The 25,548-nt window shown below is 38.6% G+C and overlaps 1 protein-coding gene across 1 annotated transcript in view; it reads right to left on the bottom strand.

Annotated features, from left to right (window-relative positions):
* Positions 1–25,548, bottom strand: part of RYR2 (ryanodine receptor 2) — a 652,366-nt gene that overhangs the window by 365,236 nt on the left and 261,582 nt on the right. Inside the window, exons 6-10 of the mRNA XM_081824340.1 lie at positions 19,725–19,799; positions 15,814–15,892; positions 12,760–12,872; positions 4,686–4,785; positions 3,870–3,966 (exon numbers count right to left, since the gene is read on the bottom strand). Of these exons, the coding sequence (XP_081680466.1) occupies positions 3,870–3,966; positions 4,686–4,785; positions 12,760–12,872; positions 15,814–15,892; positions 19,725–19,799 (464 nt within the window). The remainder of the gene's footprint in view (positions 1–3,869; positions 3,967–4,685; positions 4,786–12,759; positions 12,873–15,813; positions 15,893–19,724; positions 19,800–25,548) is intronic.

The raw sequence follows: 25,548 nt of genomic DNA, 5'->3' as shown, positions 1-25,548 counted from the left end.
GTCTCTAGAGTTATGGAACCCAGCCCCGAACTCATTGTCAAATGCTACGATTACAGTCATGTCAGTGGAACGAGGCATGGACGGATTGACCAAGCCAGTCAGGAACAGAGCATTTAGGACCAAAATGTTCCTAACTTACTCGGAAGTAACAGTTACTTCTGGCCATCTCCCCATTTCCACTGCTTCCTATAACAAATCTGGTTTGACCTTAGTTCTTTGAGTTTTAATAATAGGACACAATTAATGAGCATAAGCAGATCAAAAGGACAGCAAAGGGCTGTGAGGTAAAAGAAATGTTTGGTATTTCCCTGGAACTTCTCCAGCTTTCAAGTCGCTGTCCAAAGGTCAAATTATTTTCACTTTTTTTTTAAATGAATCAAGATATATATAATCCTAGGTTATCATGCTGTTTTTCTTCCCCAGTATGGATTCATATCAATTAAAGAACTTCTGCCTTCAGGCTGAGCTGCCCTTTGCTTTTTTTTTTTTTTGCCCTTTCCCCAAGTCACCTAAGGCACCGAAATGACTCCAGATAAGAGCAGACAGAGATATGGTGATTAACGTAACATAATAAAATTAAAAAAAAAAAAAAAGCAGACAGAGATAAAGAAATTTCTACACCATGATATTAACAAGACTTGAAATAACAGAGTGCTCGGTGAATGTGTAATTGAAGAAATTATTTTTATCATTTCATGCAAATCAATGCCCAATCTCACCATTTAATTTAATGAAGGCAAATGTAACTCCCTTTCGGAAACAACACCCCCTGGGCTCCTGCTGCATATTTCTGACTCATTTTCTCCCTCGAGTCATGATCTGACATCTATTTAAATCTAATTTCACCCGTGTAAACATGCTGTATGAAGGGCACAAATGGAGGTGTTCTTGCTGACATCACTCCCTAGAAAGAGCTGTGATGCGAACTGCATACTGAGATTAATTTGATACAGAAATTAACAACATTAAATCAAGAATGATATGAGAAAGGACAGACTTTAACCTGTGTGCAATGGGAAAGTGGGTCCAGAACAACAGGAAAATACCTTTGAAATGGCCCCTAGTCTTCTCTGCAGTAATAACCAACTACCTACAGAATCAGGAGAAAAATCCACTCTATAAGGAAATCACCTACTGAACATACAGGTTCTCTAATGTCCAGGAGATATGCAAAATGGTACTCATTGCCAGGGAGCTTAGCTGAGGAAATCCGGGGTCTATTAGACACTGAATATGCTCATTTAAGAAAGAAAACATTCAACTGTTACAACAAAAACTATGCTCATCCATTCCTGGTTTCCGAACCTTAGCAAGAATCAGGAGCCCTTCCTCACCCCACCCCTAATCCATTCAATTCAAAGAAGAGGATTTTGTTTGCTAGAGTTTAGACTCTCTTCCTCCAAAGTCAATGCTCTATTAAGCTTTCATGCACATGCCTGGGGTCCCTCAAATTTTTCCCTATCTGACTAAATGCTGCTCTTCTGCCTAAATAATAATGCCATTGACAACAAATCTGTTGATCTCTTAATATGCGTCGACTATTCTACCTGCCTTTTCTTCCTGAATCTTCACAACAATCCCACAGAGCAGCAGCTAATGTTTAAGCTGCATTTTACAGAGGAGCAAAGCAATGGTTCAAGAAATTCAGTCACCGCACGAGTCCGAGAACTAGGAAGTGGCAGAGCGGAGGCCCAAACCCAGGGCTGTCTAGCTCCAGAGACCATTTCTTTAACTACAACTCTCTCAACTGTCTGTAGAAGAATAGAAAGTCTTGAAGAGGGGCGCCTGGGTGGCTTAGTGGTTAAGCGTCTGTTTTCGGCTCAGGTCATGATCCTGGGGTCCTGGGATTGAGCCCTGTGTTGGGCTCTCTGCTCAGTGGGGAGCCTGCTTCTCCCTTTGCCACTCCCCCTGCTTATGCTCTGTCTGTCTCTCTCTCTCTAATAAATAAATATACTCTTTTTTTAAAAAGTCCCTAAGAATCATTTAAGGGTTTCATTTAACAAACAAATCAAGGAATAAAGACCCCAAACACTACAACACAACCTCTTTTTGCTCCTATGTCTATATAAACATAACACAGCATTTAACACATCTGTCCCCCAAACCGCCTTTCGCTTCCATGACTAACTTTTCTGGTTCTCCACTCAACCATCATGCCGATGCTTCTTTTCCCATTCACATCCCAAATGTCAACATTCTCTGGGATTCCACCCTTGGCCTCCTCTCTCATTAGTCTAGTTCAAGGTTTTACAGAGTTTTTAAAGCAATGCCCAAACTGACAAACACATCCCCCTAATCCCAGCTCTGCCCTCCCTACCTAGGACTCCCATTCCTTCAACGATCCCCTGGGGGCTTGGGATTTACATCCAAGCCAAGCTTTGCCTACGTAAATGACTCAAAAATTCTAATTTCCTGCAGGATGTCCCACAGACCCCCTGTACTCACCACTGTCCAAACTTTAACTCAATCCTTACTATGAAATATGCATGTCTCATACGATCCTTAGCACCATCTCTCTTCACTCGAGTCAGAAATATCAGGACACCCTGGATCAGATACATCCCCTCATAGTCCACGTAGTTCATCCCTAAACCAGTCAATGTGACCTAAAATGTCTCTGGTCCAGGTAGACTTCTCCATTCTGATGGCCACTCTCCAGGTCAAGTTTCTCCCTTCCTCTCACATGAATGCCTAAAAACAGCCCTGTCCTCGTTGGTTTCCCTGATTTGGACTCTCCTCATCTTTGACCCAAGTTCCTCCTGCCCATCAGAACTATCTATTTCTTTACAAGAGACCTGACCACTTCACCCCCATGCCACCTTCCTTCCTAACTACTTCAGAGTAAAAGCCAGCCTGTGGGAATGGCACCAAGGATCCTTCAAAAGCTGACTACACTGGTCTCTCTTGTCTAGTTTCCACCTCTGATTCCATCCTCCCCTGGTCACTGTGGGAAAACTGTCATCCCCTTGAGTCTTATCTTTATCCTTCTGATTGGAATTAATTCCTCAAACCAACTGCCTTTTGAATCCCCCCTCGTCTTTATACAAACCCTATCAACACCATCAACATCTTCTTCCTAACCTAGCATAAGCAGCATTTTTTGTTGACAGAATTTTCCAGGATCTGCATTTCACCCTTCATTACAAGCCAGGTCCTGCCTGGTCAGAGAGGCACGACTAACACCCACTTCTCCAAGGGACTTTTCCCAAGATTAAACAGCTAGTTAATTGATTATTAACTTTCTGAATGTTCTCCAAGTTACAAAAATAAATATGTATAATAGTTACCTCTCTATATATGTTAATATCATGAGCAACGTCCATTAAAAGAATTAAAAACCTGTAATAAACCATCCAGACAATGCCTTCTCTCGCAGTAATCTCTTACTTGTGTGTTCAACTCACTATTCACCCATTAATTCATCAAAGCAGAACATTCAAATCATCCTAAATATCTTATGGCTTTGCACTATTTGTGCACTTTTCCCAGTGATTCAGAGGACTTCAGTCTCCACCCAATGCCAACAAATATTAATGTGAGAGAGGTAATATAATCAAAATTAATGAACATTTAAGGAAGTTTTAAGTAGTTTAATGTGTTCACTCCTTCCACTCTGTATGTTTTAATCAATAGTTCTGACCTTGTTTTATTTTTACAAAAATTTCCAGCAATTCTATCAAGAGGTAATAAAAACAGAACATAAGAGAAAATTTCTAAAGAGGCCAACACATGGATCCCTTCAGTGGACAGAGGAGTGTTAGCGGCCCACTTTCTATTATGCGAACGGCCTGAACAGACATATCCTTAATTTCAACAATTATATCAAGGCAAGGAAATGCAAGGCTCAAGGTGCGGGGCTTGGTACCAACCTCCGCTGCTCTTCCCCGTGTTCTCCCGAAGGGACAGTGAGGCATTCATCCATGTGTCCATGCAGCAACCTGAGGACGTCACCACCAATTAGATATCCTGTAAGGATTGAAATTCAGTCACATTCGAACGGTCATGGTCAGATGCTGATAACCGGACAGATCATCTGGTCTGATCTTCTCTTTTCATAGACAGAGAAACAAACGTTTAGTGAGGCTTCAGTACCTGGCCAAAATCACAGAGATGAATGGTGCCACCTGCCTGCCACCTCTGAGCTCAAGGTTCCCAAGTCCCACAGGTAGTGATGTCCCCACTAGAAAACACGACCTCAAACCCCATAAAATCCTCCCTTTAACATACAAACATGGATAGGTTCAGATTTGAACCTGTATAAGTGAGAATAATCAGAACATAAATGCAGACATTTCCTGAGAAATCCTGACGCATGAACACTGTGTGATCTGGCTCTAAATCACCCAACCATGGAAGATGAGAAACCTCGATGTTAGCCTAACTGAGCAACACCCTGAAGCCAAAACATTGGAGCAAATAACATCTAGAAAGCTCGCCTATAAGCCACACACAAATAAGCAAAAGCTACAGTAGCATAAGAATAAAAATTAAAAAAAGATCAATCTTCACACAAAATTCAATTTCAAGTAGCGATTTGAACAAGATTCTTAAATGTCACGTATCTGCATTCCACAATACTCTGACACAAAATGCTCTAATTACCAATCTGCTCATTATCACAATTCCAGAGATGGCTGTCAACTGTGCATCTAGGACGAGCCCTCTCCTGGAAGTGGAGTTTTTACCTTGGGCGGCTTCGCTTCCTGAGCTGATGGGGGCCACGCTCCAGAGAGTCTGCTGGAAGGCAGCATCCACGTGTAAGCTGCTGTTGCCGTAAGACAGGTGCTGTGGGAGAGGTAAAAGGAGGCGTCTCTTCAGGTGCTTCGAAAGTCTCACTACCTAAGCGCTCCTGGCAGTTAGAACTTAACGCTGCAATCTGGAAATGTCCACTGAGAACATCTGTCCCAGTCCTGTCACTAAGTCATCAAGAGACTAGCAGAAGGAAAATGAGAGTTTCTGTCTGTATTTTTCAGCTTCATTCTAAGCCACTCATGAGAAAACACACAAACAAGACTACAAAAATAAATACATGTGTTAAAACAGACTGCTTTGTTTTAAGGTTTATTGAGGGACAAAACTGTTCAGATAGTGGGCACTTACCATTAAAATTGTAATTAAGTGTTCTACATATCACACTGCAACAGTTTTTTTGACAGTGAGGTAAGTAAAATCTACTTGGTTTTTATAGGGTCCTCTGGGAACTTTCTCTGCAATATGATATAATAGCCATTAGGTGGCAATGTTTCCTAATACGCATCTAAAACCGGGGCAAAAAAATTCCTCCAAGATTCAGATACTGCAAATTTCAGATTTTCCTTCTCAAAAATAGAAATGTACTAAAATAATATATTTCCTATCTTTGAGCACCATCATATATGAGTAATCAAATGATTAGTAAAGAAAAACAAAATTATGAGCACAGCCAAATGCGTTGCTCATTTGACTAATCACTACTTGGCTGCCTCTAGAATTTCAAATAGACATAGAACAACCACTTTTTCCTTAGAGTCATCTCCGTAAACATCACCAATATTCCTGTAATGTTTCTGCAACACTTCTCCAAAACTGAGGACGGTCTAAGCTTTTAAAGTCTTTAATTATATTAGATTTCCCCCCAGAAATCTGACCCTCCTAGTTAGATGAAGAGCAATCACAATCACACCGCTATGCTCCACGGGTCATTCGGACCCTGACGTTCTCTTACCTAAACATACCATTCTCAAGTCACTAGCAAAAATAGGTATTTCGATATCTTTCTCTTAGGAACAAAACCAAAGGAAGTTTTGACATTTGACACCCATACAGTCATCTTATCAATAATCTTTCCAATCAATAAAATTAAAAGTTTACCAGTTGATGCAACAGACTTGGCCATCACTCATCCTGACCCCCTCCCTCATCTCAAGGAGATGTGCCTGTTTCCAACCTCTTCACCTCAGCCTGGCCCGCTGACAGAAAATCCCAGCTGAAATTTGGATATTCAATTTCTTCCCCAATATTAAAAGTCTTTAAGTATTTACAAATAAATCACATGCGCTCTGCTTCCACAACCAACAAAAATATATGTTCTTTCAGAACAATCATCAAATGATGTAATTGTTCTGTGCATTTTTCTTTCCCCACCTCATAAGCTATTAGACATGGTTCATGACTATATACCTCACATCGAGCAGCGTTGTTCACTAAGCAAGTATGCGGGAGAAGCCAACCAAACCTTTAAAATCAAAGTAGTTTAAACCCAAAAAATTTCTTAAGTTATTCCATAAATATTCCTATTTCAATGACCTGAGTCAAAATAATGGCGTGCACGCACGCACACACACATCCATATGGATTTTCCCAAACCATGAGAAGACGATTCAGAATGCCAATGCTTATATTTTTACTTTTGAATTCGAGGGAAAGCTCATGCCACATTATGATAAATAGGTTACCATCATTTGTTAACTCATCATGTCTCACTGAATATGCTATGTGTGAAGCCCCGTGTTAAATATTAATAGAACACACTCTCTACCCTGAGGGTGCTTGTCATACGGAGGGGAAGGTAAAATATATACGCAAAATGCTATAGGTCAGCACTTTTTTTAAATGTTAGGTGAAATGTAATCAAAGTGCTACAGGAATGGAGAAGAAGAACATTTTAAAGATTTTATTTATTTGACAGAGAGAGATACAGCGAGAGAGGGAACACAAGCAGGGGGAGTGGGAGAGGGAGAAGCAGGCTTCCCGTTGAGCGGGGAGCCCGATGCGGGGCTCGATGCGGGGCTCGATCCCAGGACCCTGGGATCATGACCCGAGTCGAAGGCAGACGCTTAACGACTGAGCCACCCAGGCGCCCCAGAGAAGAAGAACATTTTAGCCAACCTAACTGGAACAGAGTTCATTACATGGAACCTTGAGGACAGGTGGCATCTGCATAAGACAAGGTATTTCCCGTGGGATGAGGGCTTTCAGGGGTCAGTAGTACTGTGTGGTCTGGGCATCACGTTTCTCTATTTAGAGTTGTTGTCCCCAAGTAAGTTTGTACATACATTGGATTTGGGTATGTACAGTAATAATGTTAACGTGCTAAGTAGAAATGTTTAAAACACGCCAAAATTTTTACGAGACAACTTACATTTTATAAGCCAGTTTGGAGATTTTCATTTTTAATATACCAGAAACGTCATAATGGGAAGTGGCCTGGACCTGCTTAGCCCTCCAAGAGGCTCTGTTAACGGGAATGCTATGACAAAGAGCAGAGGGTCCCCTCCCCAAAGGGGCAGAGATATGGGAACGTCAAGTACAGCAGTTTCACCTGTGGGGCTTAGAGCATATGCTTAGGAATACAGTGAGAGATGGATCCACAGAGAAGTCAGGTGCAAGGGCCCTTATACTTCAGACAATAAGGAGTCACTGCTGTGGGAAAATAATGGGGGTGGGGAGGTGGGTTAAGACGCAGTTTTCAAATCTTATCTAAGTCGAAAGATAAATAATACATAGGAGAGGATCATAAAAATATGAAAATTTCAGTCTGCCAGAGAAAGTCCTAAAAATGTCCTTCAGATCATATTATCGTATTACACTGTATAAACTTATCTAGATAACGCTCACTCTTCTCAAGAAAATACTCTCTAGGCATAAGTATTTTGGATGCTTCTAATTAATTTTGCTGCTTAAACAGCAAAAGGAAATTTGAGGAAGAACAACATCAAGTCAGGCCTGTCGCATTAAATATTCAGAATGTGGTAACAAGTTCAATTACTAAAACAAAGATGAGTTGTCCTTAAAGCAAAACAGATGTTGCCAGAGGTTGAAAGCAAAGTGGGCCTTAGGCTGAAACATGTAACTACTCTAGAATTTACATACTATGGTAGCATCAACCCACCAGCAAAGGTCACCTTGACGTTTCTGTTAGTGACTCTCAAGACCCAATACCCACAGGAATCAGGTGAGGATCTTGTCAAAAAAAGCAGATTTGAACTCAGGAAGTGTAGGGGAGAGGGGTGGCAACCAAGGCTGCTGGCCCCAGAACGGTGTTTTGAGTAACAGGACATTATACGATAGAAGCACAAAAACTCAGAAAGAGAGAGGATATTCTAAAATAACCAGAACTCCACTTTGGTAACTTTTAGTTTTCTTTGTTACCCTATGCATATATTTTAAGCATTTTAAAACCTTATGATCACAAGCGGTCAATAAGCTTTCTCAGGTTGCCAAAGGGGTCTATGGCACAAAAATTTTTAAGAACATCTGAATTCAACCCTTATCAGATGCATTTATTCAACACATCTATTTCTCTAAGCGTCAGGCACTTAGGCCCCGGTGAGCAACATTCTGGATAAATTATCATCCAGTGACAGGGAACACAAGTAAGCAAGACATATCACCCTGCGGGCTTCATTTGTTTTCTTCTGAGAAAAATGAGGGGCACAGAACAGACACTCTTTCCACATGTAATATTCTACACTTCCATCACCTGAGCCACAGACAGAAAAAAAGAAAAAGGCTCACAGTAAATAAATAAATAATGCACTGGCTGATAACCATAATTAGCTTGGAAATATTTATGATCGCAATCCTTTTTAGTTATCGATATTTTTATGCAACTTGAGGCAGCTCAGCAACTTATTCTGCCATCAAAACACCTAGTATCTCTTATCAGAAATTCAGAGATGGGTAGGGGAGAGGTAGGGAAGTTCTTAGGAAGCCCAGAAGAGTCTTCTTTAAGCATCTGTCATCACTCTTTAGATTGTGGGGTTCTGCTCTTCCCGATTTACTTTTAGACATTTGTTTGTTTGGCAATGTTTTCATGGCTCTTAAAAAAAAAAAAAACACAAAACCTGTCTATTTCTATAGGTGACCTAATTAAGAAAAAATTAGTCAAAAATCAGTGTTTCCAATGCAAGCAATCCAAACCACGGATTGAAGACTTCTGTGCATACCAACGTGATTTTACATCTTTCTAAACCAGTAAAAATTGTTTTGTTTGCTTTACCTTGTTTTGTTTAGTTTGAAATAGATTCAACAGTCAGCAATACCTACTTGGCCATGTTTTCTCTATTTTAAATTGTATATTTCTCTTATGTTTAAGCAGCTTTGCCCAAGTCTTCCTGAAAAAAAAAAAAATAAGTAGTTCCAATTGGAGCAAAGGAATTTTTTTTTTCCCCTCTTGGACATCCCTGAAAAGGGGATTAAGATATCATTCCATATTAGAATATGAAACGGCCACATGAGAAAAGACAGAATTTGGATGGTGGTTTACAACCATTTCTAGAGATAAGACCCTTTATTCCTGGGAAATCATGCGTGGAGGTCCAATGTGTAAAGCAGGGGAAGATGGAGCCTGGGGTGCCTGGTACCTGACACAGCGCCCTCTTCTGTCCATGAGGCACCTCTGCAGAGCACAGGACTGAAAATCAGTCCCTTACAGTCCAATTTAACCCATTCAGCACCCCAACAGTTATGAGCTATTGTAGAGCATCAAATGCACATTTTGATAGTTTAACCTCAGCTTAACCATCACTGTTAGTGGACAAAAAACAGATCTAAGGTCAATAGACACTAACGACTAAAAAGTTACAAAATCAATGACTAGAAATGTTTATTTAGAGCAGTTAGTTTTAACTACTGTGTGTTCAGCCAAGAATGTGAACCTGGCTTTCCACGCTAAGCCTTTATTTAAAATCAACTATCCTACTCCCTTCACTGCTCCCATCCCAACTTTTTCTTCTGGTTAAATATCTGCAGTTTCCTTAACCATTCTCAATAAATACAAACCTCCCAGGTAAACAGTGGTAGCAACTCATAAGCAATTCCTACATGTACCATTCACAGAGCTACGAGTCTTGCTTGGATCAAAGCATTTAATCCTCTTAACACCCCTGTGGGCTAGGTTTATCATCACTTTACTGCAGATGAAGAAACTGAGGGTTTTGCGAAGTTATGTGATTGGCCAGGCTCATACTTACCAGGCCCTACACCAACTAACAAATGTATCAACACACAGAGCCCATTTTTAGGTATCCAGTTTCAGTATGTGGATTATTCCAACTGCCATATTCCAAAGACCTTTTACTCCCTCACTTCTTGCCCGTGTGCACTTTCTCTAGATTCTTCTAATCAACCACAGTGCAACGTGAGATAATAATTAACCATCTCTATATCCCGTACCAATAACCTAAACGGTAACACGTATTTACTGCCTTGTATTATTCTCATACAGTTCCCTAGGTGTTTGGTTCATTCCTTCCACTAAGTTTTTGACGGAAGAAACCATGCACAACATACCCTTGGTCCTTCCTATGGTTTCTACGACAAGCTAGGTGCTCAGAGATAAACACTGAAAACACTGACTTCGTTACCCGATGAAAGGGAAATCTTAACAGTCTGGTTGGCCACCGTGTGTAGCTCTCTAAAAGGTTACCAGAAAAGGAACTTGCATAAATGGGCTAAAATGTAGCTTGAACATAATTTGTGAATTTCATTAATCATGACATTTAGTGATTTCTAAAGGCAAGAGAAGGTGAACCTCATGCATTAGGATTATTGCTCTTATTTGTATAGTGCTTTTTCAATCAAACCATATTCAAATTCATTATCTCATTGCTTCATCCCAGGAACTTTGTGTTAAGTATAATCATCACCATTTTGCAAATGAGAAAGCCAGAATTCAAGGAATTACACGCCTCTCTCCGACATGTGGTGGCAGAATTGATGCGAGAAGCCACCGGCCCCTGCAAGACTGCGAGTTTTCTACTCCTTCAGTGCGAAGTACAAGTTGTACAGCAAAAAACATGCACCGTTATGCCAAAATCAAAATAAGATCTGTAGATCTTTAAAAGCATGCACGGATTATTTTTAGCTGCTATTGGTTTCCATGTAAAACTACAACTCAAAATGTCTATCTCCTGATCAAGACATACAGTGCCTGAATACACAGCATATGCACACAGCAAGGGCTTCATAAATGCTTCTTTTTTTTTTTTAATTTTTTTTTTGAGATTTTTTTTTTTTTTTTAAGATTTTATTTATTTATTTGAGAGAGAGAATGAGAGACAGAGAGCATGAGAGGGAGGAGGGTCAGAGGGAGAAGCAGACTCCCCGCCGAGCAGGGAGCCTGATGCGGGACTCGATCCCGGGACTCCAGGATCATGACCTGAGCCGAAGGCAGTCGCTTAACCAACTGAGCCACCCAGGCGCCCCATAAATGCTTCTTGACAAGCTGACACACTTGTATTGCCCTAGAAATGTGGATGGAGCCTGTTTCCACCGGCATCGGTTAAGAGACAAAAGGAGAGAAACGCTCCAGGCCTCCCCTTAGCGAGGCAATGTTAGATGTTCCATTTAATTTAATACTCCCTGTCAGTTACATGAACGCTGTTCCATCATTTCCCTGGCTTCATTATTCCCTCTTTGCACAAAGCAAGTAAAACAAAACCGTTCTTCTCTCAAAATTGGAACTAAATGGGTTGGGAAGCAAAAACTGACTTCCAATACCCCCAAACCCACTCTAACTCCATGTTCATTGAGCAAGGGATACCAACCACCTACTTAATCCTAAATCCATGACACAGAAATAATATTTTGATTTATGGCAGTTGGAATACACTTTCTATAAATCAGTGTGTGCTTAAATGAAACAATGTTTTACTTCTGATTTTTATTTCAATCATCATCCACTATGATGTTTGGATTTTCTTATATAAATATTCATGTAAAGTTTATAATACCCCTATTTATATCTGTTTAGTTACTTTCTCTTTTTTTAAAAAGATTTAAGTAATCTCGGGGCACCTGGGTGGCTCAGTCGGTTAAGCATCTGCCTTTGGCTCAGGTCATGATCCCAGGGTGCTGGGATCGAGCCCCACATTGGGCTCCAAGCTCAGCAGGGAGTCTGCTTCTCCCTCTCCCTCTCCCTGCCGCTCCCCCTGCGTGTGCTCTCCTCTCTCTGTCAAATAAATAAATAAAATCTTTAAAAATATATAATAAAAGATTTAAGTAATCTTTACACCTAAAGTGGGGCTTGAACTCACAACTCCGAGATCAAGAGTTGTACGCTCTACGGACTGAGCCAACAAAGCGCTCCTGTTAGTCTAATTACTTTTTCATCCTTAAAATAAAAAGCATATTTTGCACTGGCATCCTTCTTCGAACTTTGGTATATGATTATTCTTCAGCAAAAATACAGTTTACTAAATAAGTGAAATCAAATATATCATGGCCTCGCCACAAAAATAAAATACACCTTCAAAGATGACACCTAAACTTTTTTCCTTCTCCCATTTCTAACCCTGGCCCTCGGAAACGTCATGTGGATGAGAGACTGTAGCTGGTTTTCATTTTGTATAGTTCTCCTTTCTCAACACGGCATGAATTTCTCATATAATGACTTGCTTTTATAAGTGTCATAACTGGTACTCACAACCTCATTAATACTGCCTTCTTCCGTGGCCACAAAATAAGGTCCGTGGAATTTTGAAATCCTGATTAGACCGCATTTACATGCCACTGATACAATAATTTAAGAATAGGTGCTGTCAGGATCACAGACACACAAACTAAGGGTACCCGGGAAGCCTGTCTTAGATAAACCTAGAAAACCATGCTACCACAAAGGTCTCATTATTCCCTGTCTTAGGGAGTTGTCACTCATCAAAGAGAGATACGGACTTATTTCTAAGCAATTTCCCTAGATAATTTGCAATCTACAGAGAAAGCTGGATTGGCCTGTGCTGGATCCTATCGGTAAACACATGACAGCATGGGCCCACTTACCAGGTACCTCTCAGAGGACACACTGACCAAGATGAGGTCATCTCCAACTCGAACCTTTTCTCCTTCCGATCGCTGCTTAGAGGCAGGATGAATGGTCCACCAACAAGCCTCCCCTGCAGGATGAACACAAAGAGGCACCTCTTACTGTAAAATCGATTTTCTTGGCCAGCGCCTCCAAAATAAAAGAGGGAAATGAAATAAGGCTTCCAAATCAGTCTCCTGATAAATAAAATGGTCTTTCCCACACAGCTTCCCGAAGTTTGAAATTGACTGCAAGTTCATCTCGCAGACCACAAAAATCAAAAGACTTAGGCCAAATTAACTCAGGATAAAGACATACTGAAATGCAAAGATTCTTTTCATGGAACCCGATTGTGGCATTTTGCAAACTTTGGTGTCTCCCCCCTCCACTAAGAATTGTTTAAAAGGCTATTTATTTATGCTACCATAAGGTCAAATTTACCAGTCACGCTGATCTTCCTGCATTCTTTATATAATCACATGTTCATTGCTCTCTGTACTAACATCTAGTTTTCTGGCACATGATTTTCAAAAGGATTTGGGGTGTGGTAATGCAACAGTTCTGTTATAACAATTTTAAAATGCTGTACGTGTAGGGGATACGGATTAAAAATACATTCAAAGTCACTGAAATTTTACTATTCTGTGCCTTGTTTTATTCTTTATTTTAAAATGTGATAGTTTCCACTAACCTAAGGGTAAAATATAAGAGAATCCTACTATAGAAGGATACATTATAAAAATATCTGGGTACACATTAAATCAAATCATTTCTTCTAGAACAAGTCAAGCATAAGCCTCATGAGCCACATATCAATTCATTCTCCAGGCCCATTAGCTAAGATATAAACTTATGCAAACAATTCTTCAATCTGTTTATAGTTCCTTTTAGAATCTAAGTGTAAGTTCTATCCAAAAATAGATTTCAGTGGTATCTGTTATCTAATACTTATTTTGTCCCTTGGCCAGCTTTATTGTTTTTCCCTAAACACTTATTTTTTCTTCTTCACTAATTCCCCAATGTCAGAATTTAAGTTCCGTAAGAGCAGGGACTTTGTGTATTTTGTTCACTGGGGTTTTCCCAGATCCTACTAGAATACTGTAGGCACTAAATAAAAATTCAATTTGCATAAATGGGTAAATTAATCATCCAATAACATTTTTTAAGCATTCATACAGCCAATATGTAATGTACCCTGAGATGCTTTTCTTAGACAAATCACAGTCTTACTTGAATGTCACCTTACAGGATTCATTATTCATTCAATTCACATTTTTAGAGTTGCAGGGAGTTTTCATTCATCCACTCAAACATTTATAAAGCAACCACTATTTGTCAATCATTACTTTAGTAGCTGGGGATAACATCGATAAGCAAGGAAGAAAAAGTCACCTGCCTTATGAGTTTAATTCTGATTCAGGCAAGCACCTAACAAATAATAAATCTAATAATTCAGCAATTCAGATGAAGTAAAAAGCTATGGGGAAAACTGTAGCATAAAGGGATCAGACTTAGGCAGAGGGACTGCCTTGTTTTGTTGTTTTGACTCTTACATAATCATCTCAATGTATGAAAACAAATTATAGATCATGCATGTCCTTTACTCCTTTTGAGAGAGAAAACTGAAGACTTTTTCATGTAACTGCTGCTGAAAATCAAAATGAGAAAATTTTTAACAACTAGCAAAAACAAAGAGGAATGACTGAGCTTCTATAAAATGAAATAAAAATCAAAACAGTATTTATCTTGGGGCACCTGGGTGGCTCAGTAGGTTAAGCATCTGACTCTTGGTTTCAGCTCAGGTCATGATCTCAGGGTCCTGGGATGAGCCCCACAGGGGGCTCCGTGCTCAGCAAGTAGTCTGCTTCTGCCCCTCCTCCCGCTCTCCTCCCCTCTCTCCCTACCTCTAAAATAAATAAATAAAATCTTTTTTAAAAAAAAGCAAAAACAAAGAAAACCGTACTTTTTGGTGCCTAGGATTCTGGAATTTGTCATGCATAGGGATGTGCTGGTCTCTTAAAAGTTAATTAGGTTGGTGAATATTACTTTATGTTTGTTGTCTGTGAAAAATTTAGAGTATGGGAAAGTATGTTTTTTAGAGATTTGAGAGAGAGAGGGAGCAATCAAAAGAAAGCATAAGATGGGGGGAGCAGAGGGAGAGGGAGAAGCAGACTCCCCACTGAGCAGGCAGCAGATGTGGGGCTCCATCCCAGGACCCCAGGATCACAGCCTGAGCCAAAGGCAGACACTTAACTGACCAAGCCACCCAGGTGCCCCTGGGAAAGTATTTTAAAAATAGGAAGAGGGGGTAGGTGTGGGGGCAAAGCTTGATCCCACCTCTGAAAGTAACTACTTAATAAGAGTTGGTCTATTGCCCTCCTTTTTTTCTACTTGGTCTTTTTACTTATTTTTAATTCCCAAGTAATGCGTATTCATTGTAAAAGATAATCACATTGTACAGAGGTGTATAAAGTATAACAGAAAAGTCCTATTTTGATTCTCTGAGAGGATAAATGTGTTTATGTACACATTTTGTTTCAAAGTATAAAAATACATGTGTATTCAGACAGATATGTAGCCCTCTGGACACAGAAATGAAGCCGACTTTCATTTTCTATCTTTTTGTTTGAATGCTAACATTAAGTATGTTTCATTTTTTAGACAAACTATTTTTAAGATAAATGATAAAAGCGCTATGCAGTTATATTTCATGAACAGATCAGTGCACACTAATATGGTTAGCTTCCAGTAAAGCATATAATAGGTTTTGTTTTTCTAGCCAAATCACTAAAAAGAATAGGGTTTGAGGTATAGTTTGAACACCCAGCTAATTACGTGGGAATCACAAACCAATAGGAACAATATACACTTCCTCCTTCTACTAAAAACTTTCCTTAGAAAGGCATTCTTTTTTCCTGACTCCACACATAAGAACATTTACCTAACATATCTTTGTGTCTTAGGACTTCTTCCAGTCCCATCCCTGCCATGCTCTCTCGGAACACAGCCTCTTCGGGGACCAAGGTGCTCACCTGTTGTGTCCTCTTGCAAGCCAACATCAAAGGCCAGTTTATCAGTTGAAGACCGGGAGGTGGACAGGCAGCAGAGATACTAAAAGATATAGAATCAGCAGTTGTCACTGAACATTTTTAGTCTGATTCTGACACATAATTTGCTATCAGTAAATCTCTGCTCTATCAGTCTTTTCCTTCACATCTGGATGCTTCACTGCAAAACCCAGGTTCTTCATGGGAGGTAAAAAAACATTTACACAGCATTCATTAGGAGCAATGTTCTAAAGGAGATGCACTCTTTTTTTTCCCCTCATCAAAAGATTGAGGAACTGTGTTCTGAGGAAATGAAAACAAAACTAGAAGATAAAAGACGTAAAAGACGACACCTTATTGGGGATATGTTTGTACATCTCTCACTTCACGGGATATTCATGATCATAAGCAGAAGTACAACCTGATCTGACTGTTGGAAATCTTTTTCCCGACAGAAATTGGAAAACTGCTCACTCTCATCTTCTAGTTTTGTTTTCATTTTTAAAATTTTAACTCTCTGAAATCCATCCGGAATTTATTTTGGTGTGCAGCATGTCACCTCACTGCAGTGAGGTTCCCACAAGTGTGCACATGTGTGTTTCCCCTGGAACAATTCAACTCTTGCAACACCATCATCTCCTTAGATCTCCCCATCCTCTTTCAGTTTCCCTAACTGTATATTCTTGGACGTAAAGTTTCAGATCATTGTCAGCCCAACTCCCTTAACCCCATTCTAACCTCAAAAACGTTGTTAACTGGTGTAAGAATGAGGACACAAGCTGGTGAGGATGCGGAGAAAGGGGAACCCTCCCTCCTACACTGTTGGTGGGAATGCAAGCTGGTGCAGCCACTCTGGAAAACAGTAGGGAGGTTCCTCAAGATGCTAAAAATAGAGCTATCCTAAGACCCAGCAACTGGGTATTTACCCCAAAGATACAGATATAGTGAAAAGAAGGGGCACATGCACCCCATTGTTCATAACAGCAATGTCAACAACAGCCAAACTGTGGAAAGAGCCCAGACGTCCAACAACAGATGACTGGATAAAGAAGATGTGTTTTGTGTGTTTGTACACACACACGCACACACACACTGGAATATTACACAGCTATCAAAATAGAAATCTTGCCATTTGCAACGATGTGAATGGAACTAGAGGGTATTATGCTAAGCGAAATAAGTCAATCAGAGAAAGATGATTATAATATGATCTCACTGAAATGTGGAATTTAAGAAACAAAGCAGAGGATCATAGGGGAAGAGGGCAAAAAATGAAACAAGATGAAACCAGAGAGGGAGACAAACCATAAGAGACTCTTAATCTCAGGAAACAAACTGAGGGTTGCTGGAGTGGGGGGTGGGGGGGTGAGAGGGATGGGGTGGCTGGGTGATGGACATGGGGGAGGGTATGTAGCACTGTGTGTTGTGCAAGACTGATGAATCACAGACCTGTACCCATGAAACAAATAATACATTATATGTTAATTAAAAAATAAAAAACAAATAAATAAAACTCGGCATTAAAAAAAAAAGAATGAGGACACAAGGATGGATGTAGCATGAGGTCAAGATACACTACCATCTACAGCAAACAAGGCACCATCAGCAAGAACAGGAGCCCTGCAAAGAGTACTCAGAGCCAATTCCAGGCACTGAGCAAGTCCAGATCTCCCAGAGTCACTGGACAAATAATGCAAAGCCTAGAAAATTCTTACTGGGAAATTGGTCCACCCACCTCAGTGGGTGTCTGTGAGTGTGAGGAGCTAGGAGATGAACCAATCAGGGGATAGATGTGTTGACATATTAAGTGGAAGTCAGTGCCATGGGGATATAAAATCAAATTCACCTCGAGATTCCGATTTCTGTCTCTTGACAGCAAAACACTGGCTCCCAAGGTTATAAAAAAGATACTTTTAGGGTCCCCAAACATGTTCTTAGCCAGTATAGAAGCGTGAGTCTGACCTTGAGAAAGGCTGCCCTTGGTGGTACCTGAGGTTTATAGACTTTAGATCTAACCATACTAAGTGTTCCATGATATTTTGTAATAATATTACAGTACTAGGCACTGTACCTATTAACATACATTTTCTCTTCCAATAATGTTCACAGCAACTATGATGTAAGTAATATAATTATTCCACTAAATGTTCATTAAGTTCCATGAGTACAAGGACACGATCTTCTTCACTACTATATACAGCACCTTGAACAGTGCCTAGCACACAGTAGGTGCTAAATAATATTTATTGAATAAATGAATAAAATGTTAACATGCAATTACAGGTTTAAAGAAGTTCAGCATGGTCTCCAAGGCTGAACAGCATATAGGAAAGTGAGCCTGAACCCAGATCTACTGACCAAGTCCAGGCTCCTAACCCACTATGTACAGGGAGTTTTCTTAAAAACAGACCCTCATGTTTATTATTTAATGCAGTTTTGTGTTTTGATTGGTATTAGAAGTAGAATTCTTTCCATGTAATTTTAATGCATGACTGCTGTATGCAAATAGGTTGCATTGATATATTTATCTAGTATCCAGCCACTTTATTAAAGTACATTCCTTATTTTATCTCTTATCTTGCTGTGTCAGCCAAGATTTCTGGAACACTGTCAAATAGATATTTTTGGGTTTTGTTTATTTGTTTGAGTTAGTTTTGTCAAGAATCACTTTAGTGTTTGATAATTAAAATTTATATTGGTTACTGATTTGACATTTATCACTGAGAAATTAATCATCAATGCTTAGTTTTTATTAGAAATGGATGTTGAGTTTTATTAAATAGTTTTTCAGCACCTATTAAGATGATCACAATTTTTCTTATTTGATTCTATTTATATGATGAAGCACACTAATAGAAATGATATTATTAAGGCATCATTAAAATCATTTCTATACTTTCCCTATACTTTTCCTATGCTTTTGAATTCTATTAACCAGAATTTTAAGTCAGATGTTCACACTGGTATTTGTGATTAAGACTGACAATTTTTTATATATTTTGGGTATTGATATTGAGCCTATGCTTAGTCACCTGTTCTGGAATGATTTAAATAATATCAGAACTCTCTCCTTCCTGAAAGGAATAATCAATTATATTATACTTTCAAATGTTGGGCCATCATGTATTCACAAAAATTATATTGATGAAAAATTTAAATAATGTGGAAAATGCTTATGCTACAATAATATATTTTTAAAAATCAGGACATAAGTTTGGTTATGTAGTAAGATCTCCATTATGTAAAAAAATTAAGAACAGAGAAGATTACAATTTTTTAGAAGTCCCCACACTTTCTCTCATTAACATGATCATGAAGAATTGTGTCTTCTGTAATTTCCAAATTTCATAAAATGAATATGAACTGCTTTTATTAACTTAATAAAGCTTTTAAAAGAATGGAATGACATTTTTATATATTTTATAAAATATATGAAATGTATCGTTTATATAACATAAAAATATATAGAAGTGCACATATATCTAGATAGATGGAAATGTATATGGTTATTTATACCTATAAGGATAACCCATGTGGATATAGCTTTTTTTATCTTATCTGTTTAATTTACTTAATCTAATAAGTCATTTTTCTAATAAATGAACTGTTTAAAAATAACCAGAAATGAGAAATATTTCTTGGCTCTCACACCTATTTCCTCCTAAAACTAGTCTATTAAAAGAGACTAAAAAATAGGAGTCCCAAATGATAGAACTGAAGGACTTTACAGGTCATCTAAGCTAACTCTTATTTTATAAATGAGAAAATTAAACAGAATACAAAGATATTAAAGAACACATGCAATTACAGAACTCATAATACCATCACTAGAAAAGCTATTACCAACACTTCCTGATGGCATATGTCTAAGAGATGATACCAAAATGCATACTCACCATGCCGCTGTAGGAATGACGTAGCAGTATGGCATGTCCATAGAGGAGTGTCCGATGACCGCCACCTTGAGCAGTCTGTGGAGAGAAACGAAAGGGTCAACAAGAAAAAAAAAAAAAAAGAGTAAGCTTAACAGTCAGTAAGATACTCTCCTTTTTTTTTTTTTAAAGATTTTATTTATTTATTTGAGAGAGAGAGAATGAGAGAGAGCACATGAGAGGGGAGAGGGTCAGAGGGAGAAGCGGACTCCCTGCCGAGCAGGGAGCCCGATGCGGGACTCAATCCCGGGACTCCAGGATCATGACCTGAGCCGAAGGCAGTCGCTTAAACAACTGAGCCACCCAGGCGCCCGATACTCTCTTGTTATCAAGAAAAAGTTGAATAGGAAAGAACAAAGTAAAACTAAGCAAAGTTCTGTCGAAAGAATATTTAAATTGGAATAAGGCTATCAAGCAAATCTCTACTGTGGGGTTGGCAGTTGATCTGGTCCTCAAAGAATGAACTTGATTTTGGTAACTAGTCATAATTTGTAATTATTTTTTCATGGTTAGTTATTGTATTCCCCATTATATTATGATCTGCATTGGGTAGGGACTATGGTACTTTATTCACCATCCTCCCCCAGGTTCCTAGCAAAATGCCTAGCACACAATAAGGATAATTATCTGTTCAATGAATGACTCTTTCTAAAACACAAAATTGATCAAATCATCTCCAGGTTTAAAATTTTCTCATGGCCTCCAACTTTTTTTAAAAAAGAGAGTTTACATTTTTTTATATGAAATAGAGGAAGGCTTCTCAAATTTTAGCAGGCTTACAAATCACCAGGAGAGCTTAGGATAAAGAGTGAGGATACTAATTTGTGTATACTTTAAGAAGTGAAGAAAGCACATTAATATCTAATACTACTATACCTCTTTCCACTCAAAAGATATCCCCCCCTCACTATTGTTCCATACAATTTCTAAAAATAACTTTATTTACATGTTATGTTTAAAAGACCTCAAAACCGTTCTTAAAACAGGTATGGAAAGGTCTTCCAATAAGAAAAACTGCTTTTAAAAAAGGAGAATCACTTTTCTCATATACTGAGAGTAAAAGGGAAAAATCTACTTTGCAAAATCACATTCCTCCTCAGAACGAGGCCCTCTTTAAAAAGTACTTTCATTTTTTTTTTAATATGTTTGATTTAGTGTGGCTAAGAACAATTTTATTCACCTTGTCTGATTTGGATCACTTTGATAGGAGCTTACCTTTTCAAACCAGATGTGGGCTCCAAAGCCATAAAATACTGAACTTGAATAACACTCGACAGTCATACCAATTAAAACAAGATTTTTTAGAAATGAAGGACAAGGCTTTAGATTTAACCCAAAAGCGTTAAGTGCTCCTTTTATTCTAAAGCTTTGCCTATAGAGTTCACATACATATAGTATGTATGTATGTGTGTATACACACACACACACACAAACATGCACACACATACATATATAAATGTTCAAATTGGTTAAGCTAACACAGATATTGTAGTAGTGTCATAGTGTCTGAATTTTCTTTCAACTATAGATTTTACACAATTAGACAATCACAGATATTTACACTATAGATTTCCTCACTACTTAAATACAAACTTATTCCACAGATTTAGTTTTAATAGAACACCCGTAAAAGTATGCAGATAACCCACAATAAATTAACTTTGTTACCTAAGAGAGCATTTTTTTTTTAAGATTTTATTTATTTGACAGAGAGAGAGAGAGAGCCAGAGAGAGAGCACAAGCAGGGGGAGTGAGAGAGGGAGAAGCAGGCTTCCCACGGAGCAGGGAGATCGATGCGGGGCTCAATCCCAGGACCCTGGGATTGTGACCTGAGCCGAAGGCAGACACTTAATGACTGAGCCACCCAGACACCCCTTAAGAGAGCTTTTAACACAAAGTGAATGCAATTTCTTTCACAGGGTCTACAATACTTTTCCTCTAACTTGTCATTTTAAAAGATACTACTCTAACTGGCTCTGAATCAGAAAAAAAAAAAAATGTGTAATTTCCACTCTTGAGCAGATTGGATAACCTGTTCATTCAACAAACATTTATCAGAAAAAAAAAAAAATTATGTATGTGAGATGCATCCAAAGATGTACCTTGGTTCTTCTGTGTTTTTTTGATTTGGTCAGTCATGTTAATTTTTTTGGTAATTTGGCCTGCTCCTTGCTTTAATTGAAGTGAGCAAATATTTAGGGACTTCCTTTGCTGTAGGGAACTTCTGGTAGCCACTTCTAGGGTTATACCTTCAAGATTCTACAACATTGTGCCTCGTGTGGACTGTTGGACTCCCCAGAGCAATTTCAATGAGAAAAAGATAATCACTGCTGGGTGATGTATCAGAAGCAGTTGTAATTCAGGACCCTGGAACAAAGGTCCATTTTCCCTTTAGCCCCCCAAACCTAAATCTATAAGTACTCAGCTATATGACGGTATTATGCTATGAGAATCCCGCTAGGACCAACTAGATAGGAGATAATCAAGCTCATGGAGCAGGAAGCTAAAGGCTGGCCTGCCTTTCAAGATCACACACAGGAAAAGATAATCTTGGCATTTTTTGAAGTTAACATTTTAACTGTTAACACATGGGTAAAGTAAGCAGAGCTTTCAACTGTCCCAATTCAAAAAAAGTAGAAAATTAAATTTTACATAAGGTGAATACACTTTCAACTCACACTAATGCCATCTATACTTTAACTAATCCTGCTAATTCTCCAGTAAGTATTCTAGGAAAGAAACACTCTGTCCTATTCATTCAAAAAGTATTTATTCGAAGGCTACTGTCTGAGAGGTATGATAACCTGATGCCAAGGGTATCATGCGTAACAAGCTCACATTATATCTTCTTCCGCATTGAGGATCAACGTTTTCTCTGAAAACCAAAATTATTTATTCACTCAACAATTATATACTGGATCCCATGTAGTTTCCTTCAAATATTTGCACACTAACAGCAAAGAAAATGAAGTTAAAGCATTAACATACAAATAATGGAATGTTTCTTAATGCCTCCAACTACATGATGCATTATCAGATCCTTTTCGTACAATATTACCTGAAATTGATATGCCCTTGAGGTACATTTCCAAGTGTGACTTAGGCCCCACCTGTCCCTGAAAATGTAGCTGTCAATCCACAGTGCCCCAGCTCTGCCCATTTGCTAGAGCCTGTGCTGTTGGTTAGTGAGCTGGCCCCAGGCAGAACCAGGATCTGGAAGTCAGCCTCTGCTAGCTACTGGGGTCTCCTATAGATGTGGGGTCTACGTGAAGGAGCTGCTGCCCTCTTAGGGAAAACAACAACAACAAAAACATTAACAACTGTCATCCCCAAACTCTCTCCGAATTTTGGATGCTGGAGAACTAAGCATCAGTTATTAGAAGGTAAAATTTGACTTTTTGAAATTATCAGTTAAAAACGTGTTTTTGGTGTGTGTGGGTTTGGTCCCCTTACCCCTGAAATAAACTGACAGGGTTAATGATACACAGCTGTGTAAAAAGAACAAGAGCTCATGAGCTGTAAGTGGATAAAAGAGTCCAGAATACATTCAAACACAATCTAAGCAACACTGCTGTATGTATTCTAAACCAGCCTCGTTTTACACAAATTATCTTAATATCAGTTTAGTATTAATAAGCATTCATATGCCTCTAGCTTGCCAGGATCTTGCCAAAGATGTCCAGTTAGGAGACCCATATTATAACTGAAAGCTCTGATGTAAATGCGTCTACATTTACGTTTATTTAGAACAATATGCAGTCGATGGGCATATAATGTATTCATCTGTTATTCTCTGTGGGAAGGGGGACAAATTGGATCACTGTAACTACATCTGAATTATTACTATCAGAACTTAAAATGTAAGAGCAGAAAAGTATAAAACATAAAACCGTAATAGCAATGACTAAGATAAACTAAAGGCGTTTATATGCACATAAAAATTATTGGCACTGTGTTTCTGTGGTTTGGTTTTTTTTTTTTTTTTAGCTCTGTTCTTTAAATATGTGTGTTATATACTGGCTTATTAACATGTCACTTGTATGGCTGCTTTTAAAACTAATTTACTAATCACATAATATCTAAATATTTTAAGTTTTCTGTTTTTCTAGTCTTTTCTGTACAGAAATGTTATGTTAACAAATGGAGGACATTTCTCATAATTCCAGGCCCTTATTATGCAAACATTTTTTTTAATAAGTCAGACTACAGAAATTCTCCATAGCCCTTGACTGCTATGACATAACATGCCATTTTAGAAATAAAACAATGAAATCTTAACAAGAATTTATTACTGCAGGTAATACTTAGCTAAGCTGCCAAAATTTAAAACAACAGACAACAAGGATAAGAAATTTGCATTAGAGAACGTCTTGCATTGTGTTCAGATATTTAAGCAGAGAAGCTTTTCAGTTTACCTTCAAATACTAATAGTAAAACTTGAGAAATGAGTTATTCCAGGGAGAAAAATAGAAAAATATCTCCATGCTTAAGCTTTCAAATCATCTGAGAAAAACACAAATGGGAATGGCTCAAGATCAACCAGAGCTGCACAGAGTTACAGAGCCTGGTATTCTGGTCGACCTATGGGTCTGCAAGCAGCCGGAGATATTCACAGTCCTGCCATCTTTAATAGGGAACCACACAACAGATTCACAGGATGACTGTAATACTTAATGAGAAATCTGGCTTCAGTGCAAAATAAACATGTCTGACAAAGCCAGTTGAAATGGCACTGGATGGCTTACTTCTGATGGGGTCTTAACCAAAAGCCTCTGAAGTGGGGCAGATCTAAGGTCTATGACAGTACTGATTGATCATTGTGCCAAGAGCAGAAATGGGTTCCCGCCATAAGGAAGCATCTGTCTGGTTCTAGGAGGTTAAATGATGCCTGTCCAGGTATGAAACCCAAAGCAAATCATGATTGAAAGGTGACAGCTGAAGAAAATTCAGCATCTTTTCCCTTTTAAGTGGCTTAAATTACTATAATTTCATGCATATACCCTCTGCTCAGATCCTAACCTTTCCAAGATCATCCAATACAGCTAAGATAATAAACCACTGGGCTTCTGGCTTTGCAGTTAAAAGGAATTAGAGCGTAATTAAATTATTTTAGGTATGCTACCTGGTTTAAATTGATTCTGCACATCATCTTGCTGTTTGCATTGATTTTTATATGAACCTGCTCTCATGAAAGAGCTTGGAACAGAAGTTTTAGGTAACTATTCCATTCACCCTCGTCTAAGGGAAAGTAGATATGGCACTGGATAAGGGATTGATGTGATAAAATGGCAAGATGATAAAAGGAGTACAGTAAATGCGGAAGTGGTAAGAAAAACTAAATTTTTCAAACCCAATTTCATTAGCTAGGTATTAATATTTGCATAGGCAGGTTTTACTGCTATTTATACCATTTTCACAATTAAAATGCTTGTTTCACGATGTTTAAGTGGTTAATGATCTCTCTCCCCAATGTTATAATTAGTATCTTCTACTGAAAACTAATAGCTGTAGTTATTTGAAATTTTGGAAAATGTCGTGTCCTTGCTGACAGCTGGCTTCAAAGAAGGCTCTGCTCCGTCATCCCATCCAAACTGTCAAATTCCTAATGTTCATGAAGAGGTCCAGTTGTCAGGACCTCATAATGCTCCTGGTTCAGAGTATTGGAAAATATGAATGATAGACTTAGCTAAGTAACTCCATGCACGGACACGAACACTTTGCTTCCTTTTTTACATGCCACCTTTTTGTTTATTTTTTAAAAGATTTTATTTATTTGAGTCCACCTTTT

The sequence above is a fragment of the Leptonychotes weddellii genome, chromosome 6, assembly GCF_054177405.1.
Source record: "Leptonychotes weddellii isolate Sample4059 chromosome 6, ASM5417740v2, whole genome shotgun sequence".
In the NCBI taxonomy this organism is placed as follows: Eukaryota; Metazoa; Chordata; class Mammalia; order Carnivora; family Phocidae; genus Leptonychotes; species Leptonychotes weddellii.
This window is presented reverse-complemented; position numbering and strand designations above follow the sequence as displayed.